This window comes from Pleurodeles waltl, chromosome 11, assembly GCF_031143425.1.
Source record: "Pleurodeles waltl isolate 20211129_DDA chromosome 11, aPleWal1.hap1.20221129, whole genome shotgun sequence".
Lineage (NCBI taxonomy): Eukaryota > Metazoa > Chordata > Amphibia > Caudata > Salamandridae > Pleurodeles > Pleurodeles waltl.
Genome location: NC_090450.1, coordinates 42,038,869 through 42,063,568, shown reverse-complemented (window position 1 = coordinate 42,063,568; position 24,700 = coordinate 42,038,869). Strand labels below are relative to the sequence as shown.

The 24,700-nt window shown below is 43.7% G+C and overlaps 1 protein-coding gene across 1 annotated transcript in view; it reads right to left on the bottom strand.

Moving 5' to 3' along the window:
- Nucleotides 1–23,950, bottom strand: part of LOC138265370 (dehydrogenase/reductase SDR family member 4-like) — a 164,233-nt gene extending 140,283 nt beyond the window's left edge. Inside the window, exons 1-2 of the mRNA XM_069213015.1 lie at nucleotides 23,824–23,950; nucleotides 444–620 (exon numbers count right to left, since the gene is read on the bottom strand). Of these exons, the coding sequence (XP_069069116.1) occupies nucleotides 444–616 (173 nt within the window). The 5' untranslated portion in view covers nucleotides 617–620; nucleotides 23,824–23,950. The remainder of the gene's footprint in view (nucleotides 1–443; nucleotides 621–23,823) is intronic.
- Nucleotides 23,951–24,700: the final 750 nt, after the last annotated feature.

Here is a 24,700-nt window from a genome sequence, read left to right as displayed (position 1 = left end):
TGTTTCTTACGAGTAGGCAGTGGTCCATGGGACCACTGGTTACTCTTAAAAAATGTCTGAATCTCCATTTGCAAATTCGTTTGTGAATGGCTTACCACCAACTTGTAGTTGCTGGCAATTGCAAATGTTTTGCAACCAAATTTCCGGTCGCAAAACGTTTTTACTGCGACTCACAATGAGGAAGGGATGCCCTTGGCACACCCCATCCTAATAGCGAATCAAAAGCTTATTTTACAAGATGGTAACAGGTTACCGACTCGCAGAATAAGATTGCTACATGGGCCGTTTGCGACCGGTAAAAGGCTTTCATACTTCTGGCCCGTACAATAGTGGATTAGGGATGTGTAATGAACAATATATGAGGTTTATCTCCACATATGCCCCTGTTACAGTTTATTGAGAGGTTTAGAATTTGGAATCCAGTAATGTTAAATCACTTTTACCCATCAGTGGAAGCACTCATAACAGCCACCTTCCCAGCATGCACAGCGTTCCAATCTACTGCACTGCTGTTCAACCTCAGTAGCCCGCGAAGATTCATTAGTGCCGGCAGTCGATTCATTCCATGAGGTTTGATCGAAGTGAACATCGTTCTTCCTCTCATCATAGTCAACATCTTACTGTAGAATGAAAATATAAAAAGTGACTAAGGGACTGTGTAACTATATCTTATAATATGGAGCATGCTACAGTATCTCATGCATAATTCATATACCTGGAGTCAGTAATATAATTGTTTTGACTATTGTACCTAACCATCAGATTTATCAAGCCACGCCAAGTCACAATAGATGAAAAATGTGTAACTCTCTTTTGACTCTTTAAAGCTCCTTATTAACTTACTTGGCACCTTACCTGCAATAGTAGTGGGCTCACCTAACCTGCCTTTGTGAAACAGGGCAGTTAGACAACATTTTTCTGAAATTAGTAAAAGTTCAGAAGAACTTCATATATTTCTTTGCCTTAATGCCAGTGCATTATTATGACAATCCCAAATAAAAAAATGCTCATGTGCCCATTAACCTGCACTGATATGCTACATGACTGAATTTCAATATTGTCTTTGTGTTAACCTGAAGCGCACAGCAGTTCTAGCATGCCTGGAAGGTTTCATGGAGTTTTGAGGCCCTGTCACCATTTTTTCCAGTGAGGTACAAATGTACATTTACAGCACAGTACTAAGCATAGCCTTGTTTTGATGATTGCCACCAGAGGTGTGAATTTTAAAAAGCAGTGGAGTCAGCTATTCCTTATATTTTGGTATCAAGAACTTTTCATATTCTTTCTTGAGAAACATTCCTTGCATCTTCACCTTAGACATGCTCAACAGTTTCAATCACAAGTTCATATTTCCAATAACTTGTATTGAGAAAAACTGTTTATAACTGAAACATGTAAGGATTTCATCCAGCTTTGAATGTTGCATCTGTATTTTCGGCAGAATCTCTGGTCCATTGAATTGAAAATTGTTGCTCATTATTTTGTTTGCATTCTGTTTATTATGTGAATATTAGACTTTTAGGCTTTCCGAAGTGCTGTGTTTTCTTTTACAGAACCCATTATAGAGTAGGCATTGATCTTCGAACCCCCACCCTAATATTTCATAGGTATGTTTCATAAGGACAAAGAAGAAATCCATTGCAACATTTTAAGGATCCAGATCACTTAGAAAAGACAATTAATAATAAATTTCCTTAATTACCCACAGGGGAATCACACTACAAGTGCCGCCTGCATACCTGGTTTAAGGGGTCAAACAATATTCCTAGATCTACACCAGGCACCGTATTACATGCACAACACACTTTCCTTGTTTGTGTCACAGGGAACCTTTAACTGGGTGTGCTGTCCGCAAACAGGGAAAAGTGTGCCATATTACAGTGATTGTACTGTCTCAAAGATAGCCGCAAACTCATGTTACACTGAGGGGAGCACATTCAAGTCAAATATGGGGAGGCTACTTCACAGCTGCTCTGTGTTTCACTGTGCAGGCAGCACCAGCCTGCACTTACAAGAGGGGCGAGAGATCCTCATGCAGGCGGGTGAAGGGCGTGACTACACCCGCCTGCAAGTGCATGTCTAGGGTTTCATGTGACCCTCTTTCTCCCCTCCAGAGGGCTGCGTTTAGAAGGCACACTTAAAGTGTGCTACCTTTTTGTAGTGCACTTTCTATGTACCTCCTAAAGACATATTTGCCCCTGTGCCCACATACATAATACGGCGAGCAAGCAGAAGCAAAACTATTCCTTCATTTGCACAGGGCCACGCCCTTTTATGATAGTGCTGGTACTACATGTGCCCCATAGGTATGTGTATCACAGAAGGAGCCGCACAAACATCTTCAGCCTATTCAGTAGGACCAAAGTGACCCAGGGGGGGTATAAAGCAGGTGCACATGCCTATTGTGCCCTGGGGCCATCTATGTAATTTGGCCCCAGTTGATCTAAGTCATATCGAGGGCAGTTCACATTGTTTATTTTCCTATACTATAGGACACACCAGTCACTCGAAGAGATTGCATAATACCTACAATATTAAACACATACAGTCGGGAGTCTTCTCATCCTCACCCATTGTGGATACTGGCTGCTCATGCTGCTGTCGCCTCATCACTTGGGGCAAGCGGGCCAGGACCTGGGCCTCCCCTTCAAGCTCCCAATAACTCAGTGGGCTGGGCAACACATCAGCTACCTGGTGCAGCTCTGGCCTGGCCCTGGGGCACAGAGTGGCCAAAAGGGGATGTTGGGGCTCTGGTGAGGCCCTCGGGCTGTTGTGCACCCTCCCCTTTTGTGGGGTCCCTGACTGTGTTGTTCTGAAAATGTGTGTTCCTTCTCACCACATCTGGAGTGTTCCTGCTGCCCATCACAAGTAACACTCCTACTGCACCCACACTGCTATGTCCTGCAGATGCAGTTTCCCAGTCAGGACACCTGACTGCGGGGGATTGCCCACTGTGCTGGGGCCCAGCGCTGACTGTCAATTTCCCTCCCTCTCTTGCCCCATGGGTAGAGGATGGCTGACTCTGTGGATTTCTGCCTGCTACCAGAGGGCCACTCCAAGTAGTGGCCGACAGACATGAGTTGTGATAAGCCCTCTGCCTCCCCCTCGCAGTTTAAGATTAGTAAGTACATGGCCTCTACTTGAGCCACCCAAGGGGCACCGGACCTGCCGAATCAGGCTACTTTACCCCCAACTTCGGACAAAACTGACTCAATTTTGCTGGCCATCCAAGCCTTTTGCACAGCCCTGGAATCTTAGATTGGTGAGGTGGGGTGGAGTCCTCCTTCTTACAACAGAATTTCAGAGGGCGGGCCGATAGGGTTACTGAGGTGGAGGGCAAGGTATCCAAACTTAAGGACACAGTTATGTAACTTAAAACAACAGTCCTGAGACTTTCAACTACATCTAAAGCATTGGGGAGCGTGCTGAGGACGTGGAGAGACGGACGTGGAGGTGTAACCTGCGCTTTGTGGCCTTTTCTGAGGCGATGGAGGGTCAGGCACCCAAACACTTTCTGGTGACCCAGCTGGCTGCTAGGAGTTCCACCGCGCCCTATGATTGGAAACTCTTTAAACTACAAGGACCTAAATAAAATACTCAGGGTGGCACATGTTGTGGAAGAGGTGCGGATCAAGGTAAGCCGCAATATGATAATTCCAAATTACACCCACTTAGAAAAGCAGTGTTGCAGGACCTAAGACAGGCTTAAACAGCATCTTAGTCCAGGGGAATTTGATATATGCTTCTATTCTTGGCTAGGCTCAAAGTACTCTATGATTCCAAATCCTCGTTTTTCTAGACTGCTGAGGCAGCCTTGACCTGGGCGACAGAACAGTTGCCACTTAAGAGTAACTTTAGCCTACGTGGGGTCCCAATGATGCAGGGTGTGTGTGTGATGGAACCCCTCCCATAGAGGTTGCACGAGGTCAGCAAGGCGAAAGTGCAGGGTGTCCCAGATTGGGTCACCATTGGACTCCGAGAAAGGGGGTGGTCGAACCAGAAGACTCTCTTTCTCCCTGGGCCCCCAGCAGCATGTGTCAACCTCTTCATCTTGCGGGCTCACCAGGGGACCTGAACACCGCAGCCATTGACCAGCCAAGCACTGCAGTTACTGACAGTTTGCACTCCAGCACTACTATATCCTTTACGTATGATCTGGCTCACTTGGGTTGTGTCCCAGTTCTTGACTTGACCACCTAGTGTATTGTTATCGACAGATGCCTCTGGGTGGACGTGTAGGGTGGGCAGGAGTTACTTTGGCTTTGTTTCTCTGGTTCAGCTGCTCTCTATGTTGTTCTTTTTCTTTCTGTTTTTGCTGTTTTTTTTTGCCTGCCTCCCTTGCTTGCCAGTTTGTAACTCAAGCCCCATGATGGATGGCATAGACATGTTCACTGCCCTCTCCTGGAATGTAAGTGGTCATAATATTAAAATTAAATATTAAATATACCTGAAGTACCACACCCCACTGGTGGTACTCCTGCAGGAGACCCGTCTGCTTGGTAACCACTGTCCCTTTATGCAACCGGGGGATACACCACGGTATATCATGCCAACTTCACTGCCACCTCCCAGGCCATCACCATTCTCCTACACAAGCGCCTCTCCTTTGCTGGTTTCAAAATCTCACTGTGATGCCCTTGGTCACTTTGTCTTCACTGCGGGCAATATAGCAATATGGGAGTTTCTACTGGAAGATTGCTCTGTCTACGCCCGTGCTTGTGTCTACCACATTGAAGGCACTATAACCCCTGCTCCTTCAAACCTTTGCTGATCCTACACTACTGGGGGGTGATTTTACCTCGGTGATGGACCCGCTTCTGGGCTCTAGTAAACCACAGACATGCATATCAATTGACCTGGCGCCATGGGTCACCTCTATGGCTCTCACAGACGCCTGGCACCTGATTCATCTACATACAAGGGAGTACACATTCTACTCCCACCCCCACAAGTCTTTCACCCATTTTGATTCTCTCCTTATGCCCTTCAAGGACACAGCTGGGTTGATCGACTCCTCAATCCTGCCCTGCATGCTGATTAATTATGCCCCCATTACTATTACTCTCAAATTTTCCAAGAGACAGCAGCAGCTGGGGCACCGCAGGCTGAATGCCAGGTGGCTCAAAGACGTCTGCTATGACGGCTTTCTTCAAATGCAAATATCTATTTCTCTACCAATAAAGACTCAGTTGCCTCACCTACTGTACTGTAGGAGGTCAGGAAGACGATCCTGCGTAGTCAGATAGTGTCCATAAGGCAGCTGTTCAGCCACATAGACACAGGGAGAACGCCACTCCAGAGAACTAGTTTCACTCAGAGGAGGTGGCCCTCATGTTCCCTCTACTGATGGGCAAGGCATGAGTTAGAGATGAAAAGGCTAACACTTAGCCAAAAATTACTGAATAAGACATATCTGGCACACTTCGCCATGTAGGGCAGACTGCAAAAGGTGGGGTACAATGCGGGTAAATTATTACATTGACTGTCAGGCAGTGACTTGGCCCTCGGCCTAGTGCCCAGTTTAACCATGGACACAGGGCGTGTCGTGTTGACTCCCATCTCGTTTTCACGGCACCATGAAGGGGGCAGGGCCAGGAGCCCCCATAAGGACTTGCTCGCGCTCCCGCTTCGTGGGCAGTGCGTTTTCACAGCACCAGGAAGGGGGCAGGGCCAGGAGCCCCCATAAGGATTTGCTCGTGCTCCCGCTTTGCTCGCGCTCCCGCTTTCGAGGGCAGCGCCCGGGCAAAGCCCGGGCCAAGGGCGGGCCCGTACTTCGCCCGTCATCGCCATGAAGAGGCTGGGCTGGGCCCCCCCTAACATCTTCTCTGTGACTGTGGACTTGGAGGTGCGCGGGTATTAGGATTTTAGACAGGTACTTTTAACTGCTGTTCTCTGTTGTCGGGTGACTAATTTTGTATTACCACAACTATTCTCCCAAACATACACTTTTTTTTTCTTCTCTCTGTGCAGGTTATTCACATTTATATTTATACTTATATTTTTTTATTGTTTCAGAATTTATAAGATAGTTTTATCTGTGCTAGCTCCTTCAATCCTAGCTCTTACCCAGGAGTGCTTCAGATCAATATTGGTTGTCTTTTTTAGCACAAAAATCAGCTAAAATGGGTAAGAGGAAGCAACTCAGTGTAAAAGATATTACTTCTCAGAAAGACCATTCCTCAATTTTAAAATTTATTTTACTAACGTGGAGGAAAAGATACTAACTCAGAAGGGCCCGATGGGACCTTCCAATAATTCACCTTTGCTAGTATCAACCTCTCCAAATCCGACTAAGTTGTCGGAATGCAGGATTCAAACCAAAGGGTTAAATGGATGCATTCAATTCCTAAATGAGTCCATTTCAGATATAGATGAGCATCCACCCTCACCCAAACGCATAAGGAAACCTAAGTCAGTTAGGAAGGGTAGAGTCCCTAGTCAAGAGCTACCCGACATAAACAGACATGGCAAGTTCGGTGTCCAACCTACTGAACAAGTTCAAACTGATCGTGAAAACATTAAAACTGGTCAGAAGCCTAAACAGCCCACAGCAAAAGTAATAACTCCCACTTTAGACACTATTAACGCCTTGGAACATCTAGTCAGGTCATCTTTTGAGCTAATGATAAAGCGTCTGACCCAAGTGGAGGAAAATGTAGAGTTAATGCTCAATCTAATGAAGGCGCAGCCTTTAGGCTTAACACCTGCAATTACTCAACATAGTGGAGACATTGACCCAACTCGAAATCCAATCTCCCGTAAAGAGTGTCAACACCCACCTATCATCCCTCAGATCCCTCAACGATATGTAGACTCTTGTTATCCGTCAACCAGCACTAGAACTTCCCAACATTTAAAGGTAAACCCTAATGGTTCGAAACCACAGAACAGTCCGAAACCTCTCCAGGATATTCCTCAAGCACCAAGAGATACATTAGATCTTCCTCCTGCGGCATCTCCCTATGTGGTAGTCCTCGCAAATGTCCCTACCCTTTCCGTGGATAATAGGGAATCATGGTCAGCTTTGAGAAATAAATCCCTGAACTGGATAGGGACACGCATGAAACCTGTTATGACAGAATCACTTTTTGATGATATTAAAATGGTCAGAAGGGTAAAATGGGTGGGTAGAAATCATAAACTTTTTGGAGGTGATTCCCGATCATGGCATTTCACTCCTTCCTTTAGGTTTCTTTTATAATTGTAATGTAAAGCACGATCGACCTACCCTGAATCCTGCCAAACAATCAAGCAGATTTTAGAGAAATTACACGGTCCCCACCAAGAATAGATTTCACGCCCTTTCCTTAGAAGAAGTTGTTTGACTGTCAACAGATAAAGGAGCGGGCAGGATCAGGTGTATTCCTACGAGCTCCACTCCTGATCTATTGAAGGGTGGTGATGGTCTGGCAGGGAGTACGGGAGTTGAAAAGATGGTCACGGGAAAACTACTAAGACAGAATGTTAGCGATGAAACTTTAAAAGGTGGAGTGCCTGCTCAAACAACCTCTCTTATATTAACTTCCACATATCATACAGAGAGTAATATCCCCCCACCAACAATGAATGCAACACCAAATGCACTTCTGGGACAGGGCACAAACACATTGAGAGATTATATTTTATTTTGGAACGTTGCGGGCTTGCGCACTAAAATTGAGAATAAGGATTGGCTAGATTTTGTCTGACCTTTCTCCTGTGTGTGCTTACAAGAATCCTGGTTAGTGGATCCTATTCACATAAACGGGTTTAGGACATTTCATACCCCTGCAGTTCCTGGCTTACGGGGTAGGGCGAAAGGCGGGTTGTGTACTTTTAGCTTCAATAAGTTTGATTTAATAAAGCACATTCGTTTAATTTCCAACACGTTTTATCAACTGATCAAATGTGAATTAAAAAATAAAGCACAATTGGTGATTATTAACTTTTATAATAATGCCCCCCAACTAAGATTTTTATCTATACTTAGGCTATTGCAGGATGATTTGGATCGTGTATGTGAGTCCTCACATAAAGAGACTTTTATTGTATGGGGGTGATTTCAACGTACACCTGTGCCCTCAAATTGACGTTAAATCCTGTTCCTCTGGCACAGGAGGCAATGAAGATTCACTTCATTTTATACATAATCATTATGGTAATTTGCTGAATGACGCATTATTTAAATTTGACCTCCTTTTATGTAATAGCCTAAATGATAGTAATTTACAGCTAAAACCAACTTTTAATTGAAGATGTGCTAACACAATAATTGATTTCATACTAGTGTCTAGCAACTTTGTTTTCTGTATATCTGAGTATAGAATTCATGATATTGCCTTTAGCGACCACTATCCACAAAGCTTAAGCCTCGTGTTGCCTCAGATTACAAAAAAACATAAGGGTCCAGTAGAGAAGGTAGTGAACATTGAAGTGGGTGCAAGAAATAGTTATACTATTCGGTGGTCACAGATCGAACCTATAGGCTTTATAACACAGCTGTTGAGTAAATTCACTAATGAGTTTGAAATTTGTCTATCAGATAACATCAGCCCACAGGACTGTATTAAAGCATTCACTGCAATTACTACTGGAATGAAACAGTCTCTCACTGCAAGTTGGGGTAAATCTCGATCTCGGGGAGACAAAGGATGGTTTGATAGCGAATGTACACAAGCCCACAAGAGACTCAAACAGCATTTACATAGCCAAAACCCTGATAAACATGGAACTACTCTCCTCAGGAAAGAGTATTACAAGGCCATAAAAAATAGGAAACAGACCCTGAAAAACGAGACCTGGCACTCTCTTCACGAAGCAAGTCTCCAGAACAATAATGTTAAATTCTGGAGGATTGTGAATTCCCCCCTTCTGTATGATGGAACGTCACCAACTATTGAATTAGCCATCACGGAAGAGGAGTGGGTTACCTATTTTTCCGGAATATATTCCTCAAACAACTTAGTCTTGGACTCAAACGCCCATAGACTGGATTTCCACCCTATTACTTCACCATTTAGCTTAAATGAGGTTACTGATGCTATCAACGCGAGTAAGAGTGGGAAAGCTCCAGGCACAGATGGGGTTCTAATTGACAGCTACAAGTCCAGTGTTTCACTATGGGGCCCACTACTGACACAGATCTTGCAAGCCTGTTGTGCCACAGCCTTTATCCCAGCCTGGGCAGAGTCCATTATTGTCCCAATATTTAAAAAAGGAGATCGCCAAAATCCTGCATGTTATCGCCCAATTTCCCTGCTTGATACCCTTGCAAAGATTGCTGGACGATTTGTCCTAAATAGGTTGCAGGAATAGACGGAAGTTAACAATATTCTCTCGGACCTACAATATGGCTTTAGGGTTGGGATAGGGACTATGGAACAGGATCTGAATTTAGATTTTATAATCGGTAAATATACGAAGGCTAAGTCAGGAGCCTTACATCTTGTATTCGTGGACCTGACCTCAGCTTTTGACTGTGTGATCCATAGCAAACTTTGGTCTATCTTATTGGATATGGGGGTAGATATTACTATAGTTCATTTTTATGATGGAACTATATACTGGAGCTAATGCTAGGGTACGTTACAGGTCTCAGGGGGAATGTACCTCAGTTCTTTCTATAAAACGGGGGGTACGTCAAGGTTGTGTTCTAGCTCCTCTATTGTTTGCTTTGTATATTAATAAATTAGAGGAGGTACTATCTACTGCTTGCAGAGACCTCCCACAAGTTGGCCCCCGAAAGATCCCAGCACTCTTATACGCGGATGATGCTGTTCTGATGGCACGTACCCCAGCAGCTTTGCAACGATTACTAACAATCTTTGATAATTACATGGAAGACTTAGGCCTCAGAATTAATTACTCTAAAACCTTTTCAATGACATGTGGTATAAAAACTGTAAAAAAAAAAAAAACTCATGTTAAAAGGTGTGAAACTAGATGATACAGAAACCTTCTCATATTTAGGCGTCATGTTTGACAACAAAGGCACCTGGTTGCAAGCTAAGAGGACTAGAAAAGTATTATTCATGAAAACTATTATGGCTGTTAAAAAAAAATTCTAAAAAGGTTGGTAGGGTTATCCCTAAAGGCATGATGGCAATTTATAATGCAAAATGTGTTTCTGTTGCACTGTATGGGGAAGGCCTCTGGGGATATAGGAATTGCAATGCCCTCCAGCTAGTTTAAAATGATTTTTTAAAGTGTTTCCTAAGTGTTCCAAAATCTACTTCAACCTCGGTGTGTCATACAGAAATGGGGGCAACATACATTACAGATCTAATAAATATGCAACCAATTTTACTTTAGCACAAAGTTTGGACTTCTGACTCCGCCAGGCTGAATAGGGCTATCATTGAAGATGCTCAATTATTAACCTATTCGTTGCAAACCCCATGGTTGAACTATATAAAGAAATTTCTTATGGATCTGGGCCATCCTGAGCTATATTATACTCCTGAAAAAATTTAAACAATTTATAGGAAAAACTTGAAAACCATCTGCCTTACTCATTTGGCCGATCTGAGGTGGGCCACCGAGGCAAAGAAATCTAGTGTACGAAGGAATCTTCTGCTACAACAAGTTGATGGCATGGAACCATATCTAAAATATGTATCGAACTCAAGACATCGATATGTCCTCACACGCCTAAGACTAGAGAATTTCCATCGCCTCGTCAGTTTCCCGCACACCAATGACTGGACTCTAGCTCTGGAAAAATGCCCTTGTGATTCAGTGTCTGATCAAAATACCATGCATACAGTCTTTTTTTGCAAATTTTATTTTGAGTGGAGGAAAGTGTGCGTGATTCCTCTTGTAAACTCCATGCATTTTACACAATGTCGCCCAGCTTTCATATACTTGCTGTCTCTTCCATCAATTATGATTTGCAATGGATTAGCTTTATATTTATGTGCAATAATTAAGGACAGATCTTATTATTAGGTAAATCAGGGAGGTCTTCAACTTTTATAACTTTTTAAGCTAGATTTATTTATTTATTTTAAATTACATTGTCTTAGCGATTGTATATTGTTTTCAAGAATAATATATGAATTTAGATTTTTGCAGTGAATTTATCATATGGAACCAATTGTTGAACGGTTTGATCTATTTTACATTCCCCTTTTTTTTCTTCTTTTTATGTGATTGTCGATTGGTGTTATTTGTATGTATTACCCGCTTTTATGATTGTGAGATACAATCGAATAAAGAGATATTAATTGATTGATTGATTGATTGAACCCAAACTCAAACATTTCAACTATTGCAGTATAATCCCTCCCGTGAGTCCATTCAATCAGTGGCAGAGCCAGATGAGAGCACCACTGCTATGCAATCTCTTTTAGCAAAAATAAAGCCCATGCCAACTAGCTGTATGGTGTAGTGGCTCCCCCCTGTTCTTTATCAGTCCCAACAGAGCCAATTTCGGCTCTAGCATTATTGCCATGCCCAGAACCTGGGACAGAGCATTGCAAATATTTTGCCAGTAGCTGTGAATAAGTGGGCAGTCCTAAACCATATAAAAAAGGTACCCAAAGGGTGCCAGCAGCCTCAGTATCGTATTGGGAGGTCAGCCCTCATCCTATGCAAGCTTGTAGGGCTGTAATAATTCTTAATCTTGTATCAGTAAAAACAGATCAAATGTTATCTGCGTCATTCTGCTTGTGCCACATGCATTGTGATGAATGACACACCTATGTTATCATGCATGTGTCCCCTAATGAACTGACACAACCACGAGCATCGGCTGTGTCATTACGCTTTTTTATTTTTTTTTGCCTTTTTTGGTGATGCTGGACATTTTGCTTTTTCTCCAATGCTGTACAGCATCACCAAATGTCAAGATTCTACCATAATGCCACTTTGTTTCACTCACGAAGAGCCTTTGAGAAAGAGCTTTTCTATCAGTTAGAAAAATATACAGATCCCCACTAGCAAACTTAGGTTCTCTTCACCTTCCAGTCCTGGTTTCTGCCCCACTTTCCTGATGCATTAGGGTCCTTATAGTTCACTCTGCCTTCAGATCGTGCCTAGATCACGTCCTGGTGGTGGTTCACTGTTTACTAGTTTGGTCCTGGATTTTACTTTTATTTTGACTTTTTTATATCTGCCAGGTGTGGCTGGTAACGTTTGAAAATGGCGGGGCTAACAAAGTGCCCCTCTGCTTCCCAAAAAGCAAAATACAACACCCTGTTCCTCCAAAAACCTAAAATAAAACACCCACTCCCTCAAAAGCCCAATATAAAACAGCCCCTTCCTCCCAAAGCCCATAATAAAACAATCCCTTCCTCCACAAGCCCAAAATAAAACACTTAAACTAACATTTAAAATAAATAAAATAAAAATAAATGTTGCCCACTGCTGCACACCCTCCTCGGTGTTCTGAATCTGCAGTCTGCTGTGGCACACGTAGAAGAGCTCCCCTAACAAATCCAGATGCAGAATTGTATGGAGAGGGTTGTGCAGATGATTCTTCATGTCTTGCAGGCCTGGGCTTGCTCTACACCCAGCTAAGACAGCTTGGGATGGAGAGCTTCAAAATTTGCCCTGCAGGCTGTCTGTCGCAAGACAGCCAATCAAACTGACATGAACTTTGGAGCATCCATCCAGCCACTGCCCCAGTCCTCAATGCTGCCAATCAGCAGTAGAGGACACACCTGCATGTTTCTTGGCTCAGGGGCACCCGGGGCAGGGTGTGGTCACACTGGTTTCAGTGCACAGTGTATATCTACATGTTTGCCTCAGCACCACGTTTGGTAGTTTGAGGTTTGTTGCTGGTTGCAGTGTCTTTATGATTAGACAAATCTTTGTGCAGCAAAGCCCATATAAAGAGGTCTACAGATGTGCATGCAGTTCTATAAGTTATCCTTAATTTGTGCTTGTGGCTCTGGCAATTCTGCCATTGATTTGACCTTGCAGTCTTTGTTTTTCACTGTTGCAAGGCCTGTCCCTCTCATAGGTTAACATGGGGGGCTACCTTTAAACCTGATTAAAGTGCAGATTCCCTTTGGGAGCAGATGGACATGTGGAGTTTGGGGTCCCTGAGCTCACAATTTAAAAATACATCTTTTAGTAAAGTTGATTTTAAGATTGTGTGTTTGAAAATGCCACTTTTAGAAAGTGAGCATTTTCTTGCTTATACCATTTCTGTGACTCTGCCTGTTTGTGGATTCCCTGTCTGGGTCAGTTTGACAGTTGGGCTGGTTGCACCTCACACTAGACAGTGACACAAAGGGAGCTGGGGTGTAGCCTGCATATCCTGATGAGCCATCTGTGCTAGGAGGGAGGGGAGGAGTGGTCACTTACACCTGAAAGGGCTGTGCATGTCCTCACACAATGCAGTCCCCAACCCCTGGTGAGTGTCTGGGGCCTGGCCTGGGCAAGGCAGGATTTCACATTCAAAAGAGACATTCAAAGGAGAAATTGGGTATAAGAAGGGCCCCCAAAACCACAGACTTTAGAAACACTTCTGGAAACAAGAGGAACCTCTGCCTGGAGAAGAGCTGAAGAGCTGAGGAAGAAGAGCTGCTCTGCCTGTGACTGTGCTTTGTGGAGCTATCCTGCAGTTGCTACTTCTGCCAGAGTAAGAGGGCAAAGACTGGACTTTGTGGGGCTTCCATCTTGAGAAGAAATCTCCAGGGGCTTGATTTAGAGCTTCCCTCCTGTTGTTTGAAGTCTCAGGGACAGCAATGACTTCTCTCTGCCAGCACCTGGAGTCTCTGGAGAGACTCCTACTCTGCCCTGTGGTGCCCATCCAGTTCCTGGGACCCTGAAAGGAGAAGTTGGCAGCCTAAAGACAAGGAAATCCACGCAGAGAGCACCATGTGGGGAAAAGATCGACGTGACTCCGATCTGCAGCTGAGAATCGACACTCGCAGGAAACGTGACAGAAGAATTGATGCACGGAGCAGGAGAAACGACGCGCAGCATCGCTGACGGAGGCTGGGAGATCACAACCCGCGCTGCGGGGTTTTCGGATCATCGTGTGGCTGGATTTTCGACTCAAGTACTGCTGGGCATAGAAAAACTACGCAAGGCCTGCCAGGGCCCGATAGAGCTGACCCGAGCGACGCATCGCTCTCCTGCGGAAAGAAGAAATTACGCGCCCGACCCGGCGAAAGGAGAAACTACGCAAGGTCCCACTCGTGAGTGGAATCAATGCATCGCAAGCCCTTTTTGACGCGCACTCGCCTGTGCGGGGTTATTTTTGACGCACCCAAGGTACTTTTTCAAGCTAACAGCGTTAGTGTGTATTTGAAACTACTTAAAGACTCTTTTTGCATTTTTATTAATAACTTGACTTGTGCATTGTGGATTTTTGTAATTTTGGTCTTGTTTTGTTTAGATAAATATTTCCCATTTTTCTAAACCTGTGTTGTGTCATTTTGTAGTGTTTTCATTAAGTTACTGTGTGTGTTGGTACAAATACTTTACACCTAGCACTCTGAAGTTAAGCCTACTGCTCTGCCAAGCTATCAAGGGGGTAAGCAGGGGTTAGCTGAGGGTGATTCCCTTTTAACCTGACTAGAGTGAGGGTCCTTGAACAGGGGGTAACCTGACTGTCAACCAAAGACCCCATTTCTAACACTATGCATAACCTGTTTGTGGGTCAGTGAGTAATTTTATATATGTTATTTGATTAGATGCTTATGGGTCTCTGTATATCTATCACAATACGCGCTACGCTTGACTAATGAAATATTGAGGAAAAGATCAAAATAAATTAGTTATAACAAAATAAACAAATTACTTTCAAGTACTGCAGCACTTGAAAGTCTTGGTTTATACAATACAACTTTAAATCTAAGTGTATTACTTTCCTTATATATACCCTTTCTATGTAGTCATGTATCTATATATTTATTACTTTACTCCTACTGTAGAAGAGAAAAAAAAACTTTCACTCTCTCCAATGCTCTACTCTCATCCTGTACCTCTCGCAACACATCCTCATTTCAAACCTGATTCTGCTACTATGATCGTCCAAACAACCCTTTCTAAATTCTTCCCTCATGTATCACTCCTTTGACTACACATCCCAACCTTCATTTTACTGCTATGACCTCCCCAAACCCTTTCTGCAGACTCTTCCCTCTACCATCTCTCGTTTTACTCATGCCAAACCTCATCCTACTACTATGATCTCCCAATTTACACTTTCTAGACTCTTTCCTCTTTTATCCCTCCATTATTCTACTCAATCCAGTTACCAGGATCACATGTCCACCACACAAATTAACTCATGTGTCCCCTATACTAATTCATCACTAATCTTTTTGGGTTCTGGAGTAACGTGCTACTCTCTGAAAAGCGCTTCAAAGCCTCATCAGGGGCAGTAAGCGCGATATAAATACAATTACAATACAAGTACAAAATAAACAACGTATTATTCCAATACAGTGGTGTAGCTCTCAATAGTAAAGTAGGTGCAGTGGCAATGGCCCCAGGAGTATGAGGGGCCACTGTACCCCAGTTAGCATTGTTTTCTATTATTGAAACTGGGGGATGCAGCCCACTTTCCCCATTTTGCTCTAGGGGCCATGCAGTAGCCTAGCAAGGCTGCCATGGCCGCATGCAAACATGGAAAATCCCCTCATCTACTTGCTGGGTACTAACATAAATATATAATAATCAGGGCAAGGTGGGTCCCTGAGGACTCAGGGCCCTGTGCCACTGCACCTGCTGCATCATTGATAAACACGCTTTTCAGCCCATGGGACCTTTGTAACTCAAATGTTCCAGTGGGATCATTAACTGACATTATCACGCCCATCGATACTTACGGGCACTTATAATGAGAGTACTATGTATACTTTACTCAGAGTAGAGAGTACACGGGAGACTATAATTCTTCCATATCACGTGTAAGTAGCTCATTCATCTATTTCCGGATTCATCCGGAAATTTTCATTATAAACTCAAAAGTACATGTTTTAGGAAGGGGTGCAATGAAAAAAATGGAAACTGAAATAGTGCTTTTATGCTCGCGATCATGCGTCATTCAAAGAGCCACATGAGGCGTACAAACGTCACAAGGTTAGAAATGTCACACGCAGGAGAGCTGGCAGCTGGCCAGCTCTGTAGATAGTGTTTGCAGGGTTAATAGTGTGAAACCAGGAGCAGAGAACGTCTAACTGCAACAAGTGGGGAGATAGGGGAGGGGGGAAACATGCAACTTGAAAAGGGAAAGAACAGACAGTGGCCGCAGAAAAGACTTTCGCCTACGTTTATGCTCCAGCGTGAATGCCCGGTGGTCGCACCGTGTGCCCCTCTGCAGGCTATTTCCTGGTCTGCTCTCTGCTGCTTCAGACTGGAGACGGAGGTGCGAGGAGCACTGGATCCGAGCGGGACCCTTGAAGGGGATGCCCCCTGCCTGCCTCGCTAAAAGCCTGCTGTGCCTCCCCTCGGACTTCAGGGCCTGGGACTCATTGGTGCACTTTCCGACGCATGAGAGAATATCTAAAGTAAACTTGTTGGCGGCCTGAATATCTTTTCAAGCCACTGGAATTATGCGATTGTGAAGCCGCGCGATTTTCGCAAAATTACACATTTGCCACATAATCCATTCTCCCGCATAATCTGTAGATTTGAACAAAGAAAAACGTTTCTAGCTCAAACGATTCAAAAGTTACTAAAAATGCAGTGAAACATGTTGCCACGCAGTGAACGCCTCTTTACAAAGCTGCACTGGTTACCTTTTTTTTTTGGGCTTGTTGCTATACTCTATACGAGTATTCGGTAAAAAAAGGTTTCAGCAGTATGAAACATTTCAGGGCGGTATTACAACTAAGCTTGTCCTTTCTGACTTTCTGTGTTACCTTGTCATTTGTAATCTGACAAAATAATGAACATGTTGCAATAGTTTTATTTCTACCCTTAAACCAAGCTGCCTGGCAAATCCAGAAGACCAACAAATAAAGCAAACCTTCTGGGCATAAAGGTCCAACTCTGGCAGTACTTAAAATGTAACAAATGGTCCTGGGGTAATGCTTTCAGTATCAGGGAGGACAGTGCTTAATTTTTGAATAAAAAGGTGCCGGTGCCCCAAGCCCCCCTCTTAAACCCGCGGCTGCTGCAATTAAATGTGTGAACACAGCAGCGTAATCCTGACGCCATCTCGGAACTCTTCAATCCATGTAAAGCCACTCTCTGCCCCTTCAGCTCACTCTTGCAGCTTTCTAGTTTCTCCCTTTGTGACGCTTTTTCGTTTCCCCTTCCTCCTCTGTACCATATGTGTCTTCTGCTCGCAGCAAATGCTTGAGGCAGAAGAATAAGCCCCGGCCCTCAAAAAGAAGTGCAGGTGCTCAGCACCGGAAACAACAAGCACAAATTAAGCACTGATGGAGGGTGATTTATGTTAACAAAATGAAATATAGGGCTTTTCTGGTGGCCTGCCACCCTTTTGTCAGCCTCCAACATATGACATTATGGTTGGTACTACCCTCCTACCAGGGCACCATCAAAAGGCATATGCCAAATTATCTTAAACCCAGTGAGGCTGAATGGGGCGATCTCTTGAAGCAAATGCCTGGTCTTTTGATCCCATAGGAAATAATGTTAAAATAATTCACTTTTAATTATATTTACCAAATATTAATTACAATAAATGGTAAGGAGTGTGATATTGTTTTATTTTGTTGAAAAATGAATGTGAAAAAATACAATAATACATTTATTATTAGCTATTTATTTAAAACATATTAATTTTGAAGAGGTAGTGTTCAAACATTTTATTTTAGAAGTGCTAGTGAAAAACTGATTACATTACCATATTTTACGTTAAGATATATTATATATATATATATATATATATATATATATATATATATATATATATATATATATATGGCCTAATGTACAGAGTGATTTAGTTGTTACAAACCCTGACTTGAATTATTTGGTTTGCAACTGCTACATCACCGGAATCAGGCAGTAGACCTGGGGAACACTGCCTTATCTCACTAGAGTTTTCCAAAACATAAACATTTTTTTAAACCAGCCTGGGATCCATTAGTAACTCAGGATACTTATAAAAACATTGTTTCCATTTTAGAAAGCAATCACAGGGATGGCTCCTTGCCCGCCACCAGCCCTGTGATTGTTTTCACATAGTATTTACGTTCTAAATCGAAATGTATATATTGGCATGAGAATAATATTATGCAATATGTTTGTAATTGTCTACCATGGATAATTTAGGCAACAGGACATTTCTACTGTAGGCAATCCACATGACTATCACTAATGGCAAGTCCTGTGGTTCCACAGGAAATGTGGTCCTCCTTGCCTTCATTCATGTCTTCAATATAACATATTCTTGTCTTCAATAGCAATATGAAGCTTCTCTCCAGATGGCATTCACACTCTGTACACTCCTGCATCCTCTTCCTCTCCCAAAGGGATGCAAGTGACTGAGCCTTAAAGTAGCACAATATACAAAGCCAATATTTAAAGGTAAGTGGTCCCTGACAGTCCTTTGTTAAAGAAGGAAAACTCAGTATGCACTTCTTATTTTAGCTGAGAGACTGCTAACAATCTTGCTACATGAGGCCTGACAGAGATTCAATGTCAAATGGTATCAGAATGTTATAACTAAAACACATATGACACAAATATAACAGAAATATCTCCCACTGGAGTTATTAAAGGAAAATCTACATACCATGTGATTTATTTTTGAAAATGCTATTTAGGACACAACATTTCTGCCAGGCAATACTTTTCCTACCAATATTCTGATATTTAATGTTTTTGCCATATACATTGCATCAACCCTCGCTGGAGGAGCTGTTTTTGCCCAAACACTGTCTCAGGATTGCGTTAACTGCTGGTAGAAACGGGGTTTCTGGTTGGCTAGGGTAAACAACTCAGCCAGGCAGAATCCACCACTAGTTAGGGCGAGTCAGTTACACACCAAAGATAATCTGTGCTCATCCCCTGGTTGTATGGCACAGAACAGTCAGGCATATCCTCAAAGGTCGTGCGTAAAGCATTTGTGCAACACACTCACAACAGTAACCCCATAGACACACCACAAAGGAGACTCCACACCAGATTATATAAAAATAGGTTTCTGCATTATATATCTGTATATCATTAGATTAAAAACAACCTAGTTCATAAAAAGTGTGCTTAAGGTAGTAATCCTATGATTATACTCATCATCCTGACAAGGCAAGCTAAAAAGATCACATATTTTATAGCACCAGGTCACGAGATGCTGCAGCAAAGCATGTGGATGGCAATTATTGTGCCTCGTTAAACAATAACAAGAAGAAGACACGTTGTCCTGGGTAAGATAATAATCAACAGTGACCTAGATCACAACACCACTGAATACTCATGGCCTGAAAATGCAGCAGCTCAACCCATGAATCACCACAGTTTGCCATACATGTATGGGTCCTAAAACATTCCCCACCAGTCCTGACCACGCAACACACTGGCACTCATAATAGATATGCTCCGGTAATGAGGGAGGCCATCACAATGATTGCTAAAACGTACTGCTGAGGGAATCCTGTGCAACTACTAGGTGATATTCAGTAATTTCTTTCACGAGGGCTCCGACACCCGCAAGGCACGCCCTAGAATCAAATGTCCCTGGGTGTGGTATCCAGGGTCGAGACACCAAGACGAACCGTGAGAGACCTCGCTGGGTCCCTCACGGCCTGGGTGCCTCAACGCCACTGCCTGCGAATGCAGGGGCCACTGCCAAACTTCCAGGGACTTGACCAAACCTTTGGGTGAGACTCAGGACAGGCCCTGGGTCACCTTGTTCAGCCTCGCCCTGTGAAGCCGGTTCTGTGGCAGGGACGTCTGCTGGCGTCTCTTGTTGTGCTGGGTGCTGCGTTCTGGGGATTGTTGTTCGATGGATCAGTGCACCAGTCAGGTCAGGGCTGTGCTGGAGGCAGGGCTGCCCTCTGCCTCTCCTGGCACTCCTGCTAGAGGAGTGCCTGGCAGCACCAATCTGGGACTTCTTGGAAGGCACCTATCATACACAGGTGTCTTGACAGCACACAACATGCGCTGAAAAGCAGCAAGGCGTGCCGGTCCTGGGGAACTATAGTATGCAGTGCTCCCCAGTGCTAGTTGTAGAAGGTGTAAAGCGCTTACCATGCGCTGTATTTAAAAAGCCAAGGGCTGATAACCACACACTCACCTCGTGCTGATTAAAAGAGGAAATAAAAGGGCAGCGCCTAACACGTTCTGTGTGAGGAGACTGTGGGGGCCAGACTCAAGGTCCCACAGCAAATTCTGGAGCAGCCCAGCCTCACAAGACCACTTGGAGGCACAATAGGGGCAGGCCAGCTCAATAAGGCACTTAATGGTAGTTCCTCGGGGCAGTCCAGCAGTGGCTAGGTAGTCCAGAGTCAGGAGCAGCTGGCAGCAGGGCAACAAGCAGAAAAGCATTCTAGTTGAGTCCTTTGTGCCACCCAGCAGACACCAAGCAGAAGACAACAAAAGAAGAGCAGCCCAGATAAGTCCTTTGTGCAGTCCAGCAGTCCTTCTGACAGAGGTTCAGTCCAGTTTAAAAAGTGCTATGAAAAATATGGGACAATAGCCCATTTACTTATTTCCAAAAATGCCTTTGTTCAGGGGGTAACTTCAAAGAGACACTTTCAAGTGAAGCACAACAGCCCTATCAACCTAACCCAGTCTCCAGACATCTGTAGGGGGTAATCAGTCCATTGTGTGAGGTCAGGATACAGCCTATTCAAATGTAAGGTATCAACAACCGTCCCGCTCCCCAGCCCAGGATGACTATAAGTAAGCAGACGTCCCTTCTGTCATGCCCAGCCCTTCCTGTATTATGGCTGTCTGGAAGGTATGCAACAACTGGAGCTCTTACTCTTCCCAAGACGTGGATTGGAGTCAGGCTGCAAAGTAGTAAAGTTATAAGCACAGAGAAGCGGCCACTTTCTAAAAGTGGCATTTCTAAAATACTAATGTAAAATACACTTACACTAGTAAGCAGAATTTCTCACTACCATTCCAAACATACCAAACATGCCCACACTACTCCCCACAGATCAGAAATTACCACTTAGTTATATCTAAGGAAATTTCCAATGTAAACATGAGAGAGGAGCAGCACTCACAGCAGTGAAAAACAAAATAGGCTGTTTGTCACTACTAGGATATGTAAAAGCATAAAAGTATATGTCCTACCTTTTACATACACAGCTCCCTGCCGATATTGTAAACTAGGGCTTACTTTAAGGGTGACATAGGTGTAGTGAAAAGGGAGTTGAGGCTTTGGCAATTAGTTTGACTTGCCAAGTCAATGTGGCAGTAAACTGAGCTCACAGGCACTGCAGTAGAAGGCCTGAGACAAGTTTAAAGGGCTACATCTGTGGGTGGCGCAATCTGGGCTGCAGACCCACTAGTAGTGTTTAATTTATAGGCCCTAGGTATATGATACACCACTTTACAAGGGGATAAAAGTAAATTAAATAAGCCAAATAGGTATAGCCAATCAAACCATGTTTTGGGGGAGAGAGCACATGCACTGTCGTACTGGTTAGCAGTGGTAAAGTGCTCAGAGTACTAAAGCCAGCAAAAAGAGGTTCAGAAAAATAGGAGGGGAAGGCAACATTTTTGGGGATAACCCTGCACAAAGGGCCATTTACAATTGCATTGTACTATGAGGTGGGAACTGCTCACCACAGCCCACATGAAAACCATTTCCATAGTTCACTGCTTGGCCCTACAGCCCTGTACAAAGCAGGCTGGAGAAAAAATCATTGCTGCTCTTTGTTATCAATATAAGGAAATAGTTTGAAAGCACACTGTCTTTTAAATTGCTAGTGTATAGCCAAACAACTGATTCATATGCACGTGTGGAATGTTGATACTTTGAATATTTATGAATTCATTTTTCCAACCACATAATTATATCCCCCAATGCCACATCTTTATATCCCAATTATATCCCTAATGCATTTCAGACTTGGAGGGACTCATGTCAAGGGGTTATTTATTACCAGAAATGTAATAAACAAAAGGTTAAAATCTTATACCAAGCAGATAGGTATGGCTGCTGAAAGTTGACAACTCCATTCCCTTTACAGGAATGAAATATCCCCTTCTCCACAAACAATGTACAATGCTTGTATTTGCCGGCTCACTGTTTTTCTTTTTACCATGAACGCTTCCCCAACTCTGGTATTTGTGTGTGAATGTTTAATCCCAGAGTGATATTTTTACTTTTACATGTTCCTTTTTAGGTCTCGGGTTAGCCAAGACCTTTTGATTTTACTACAACTATATGTATGTACATATATATATATATATATATATATATACTGTATATATATATATATGAATATGGGCTTTAGGTTATCCTTTATCCATTGGCTGGTTGTTGTGTAACTCACATTTTCACCCACTACAGCATGGAGCAATGGGCCACTTTAAAGTGAGGGACAGCATGCTTCTCTTTAACAAAAGCTTATCCAGTGCAAGAAGCTACTACGGGAATATGTGATTTTTAAGACCAATACATTTTTTCCCTTTTAAACTGAGGAGGCCCTGGCAGCTACCCCAAAAATAAAGTTTTCCAGAAACCATGATAAAAGAAAACAAGCACTGATAAAGCCAAAAGGCTGAGGGCCAACACTAGACCTATTGGCATTGGCAATTCTTACTTTACTGGTCATGTGAATTGTGTGCCTCTTACTACTGACAATGAATCGTGTCTGCTCCACTCGTGCGCTGCTCCCAGGTTCAATTGCCATTGTTCTTTCGCCACATTTTATCACCTCAAAGCCTTGTCCCAGTGCTGGATCATTCACATGACTTCACCAGTGCATCTCATTTGCTTTTTGAACCCCAAACAATCCTTCAAACACTGAGCTTGTACAGTCTCATCCATTCCCAGCTGGGGACCAGCAGGGCACTCTAAATTATACTGGATGTTGTGAGCCACGAAGATCGTGTGTCTCAAGTGGGAAATTTACATCTTTGAATTGAGCAATTGCATTACAATTCACAACTGCATTTCACATACTTACTTTTTTTAAGACACAGTTATTTGATCAAAGTCACAGGACTTTTAGTCAATGGATGAGGCAAGCGCTGGAACCTGAACCCCAACGTTCCAATGATGACGGCTTAGCCACTAGACCGCATCTCTTCTGATTTTGACCTCCTATTGCGATGCAGGAATCCACGCAGAGTGCATTGAGGAACACCATACAGTGCTGCCACAGCACCTTACTCCAGACTTGTGGTGGCACAAGTGCATTGCTTGAAACCTGATACAGCTCTGCTAATGCACAGGTTTCTCCATCACCCCTCTCAAACTCAGAGTACTGTAACCCACACAAAACACATTCAATGTACGCAAACCCTAACATATAGAATACTGTGCTGCTGAATTACTGGGAATCACACACAGCTCTGGCAATGCACCTTTGTCTTGCTCAATGACTCCCTATCTTGTACTATGACCCACACAGCTCTGCCAGAGCATTTAACAGAGAGCTCTGTGACTACATGCTATTCCAAAATAAGCATCAAAACATACCTCTGTGGAGACATCACAGAACACTGTAAGAATTAAAGGGCCACAGACAATGAAAAAAATAGCAAATTAATCAGGTCTCTCCTCTGAAACCTACTGGTTTTTGCAAATGCTTGTTGACATCTTATACAGCTGCTCTGCGCCACTACCCTTCTCTATTGCCAGCTATTTTGCACTACAACCCCCTCGACATCAGTCCCAAATTAAGTGTCCTTGCAGACAGTCAGCAGAAGAACAACAACAGAGAGCCATGCAGGCAGCAGGAGCTGGGGTGTTTCAGCTTTTGCTTTGATCCATTGCACTTCACTGACCTTGGTCCAGCTTCCGCTTCACCCGTAGGTCGTTAGAAAGCCCTGGGCGATCAGAACACAAAGCAGGGCAGCAAAGGAAGCAGTCACTGTGGCCTCTGTGTCTCTGGCCACTCAATGGGTCTGAGAGGAAACAGCACGGACTGGAGCACCTGCCTCCTGGATCAGAGGGCGTGTTTAGAAATGGAAGGCCCTGCAGTGAACTTTGAAACTATTGCATTGTGTACTGTTTCTAACTGATAACAAAAACAACTGCAACCTCATCTCACACAGTGTTTTCACCTTGTACTCACATCCCAGGGGCTCCCAACTCTCTCCTATAATGTAACTGGTGAGCTACAGTTAGCACAGCAGACTGCAGAGTCTGAGGGTGCTGGGCCTGGGGGCCCCCTGTGGCCCCCTTCACTGTGTTTCCACCAGCCTTTCCATGGCAGGGTACCCGCCATGGAAAGACCGTCAGAAACAGGAGTTGTGATCAGCACAGCGGTGCTGAGTTTAACGATGCCGTGGCTGACCACGAGTCTGACTGCCGTCAGCCCATCAGGAACCATGTTCCTGGTGGGCACCGCTTTCCTCTGTGGGTCCAACCGCCAGGGTCATAAAGTGGTGATCAGACCAACTGGAGTGCGGCAGTCCTCCCGTCACTGCGAGTCTGGCGCTCCTTGGACCGCCATACTCATAATGAGGATCTTAGGCCTTAAGTAATGCTGCCCAGAAAATGCAAAGATATTTATGGTATCGGACATATTCAAATATTTCTGGGATCGGAATATATAGAGTGTGAAAATTAGCACCCAATTACTACCCTAGAAATTATGTGGATTTTGGTGCTTACACCCGTTTTTTTGTCTCCCTTTTTGCTCTGGTAAATTTCAGCAGG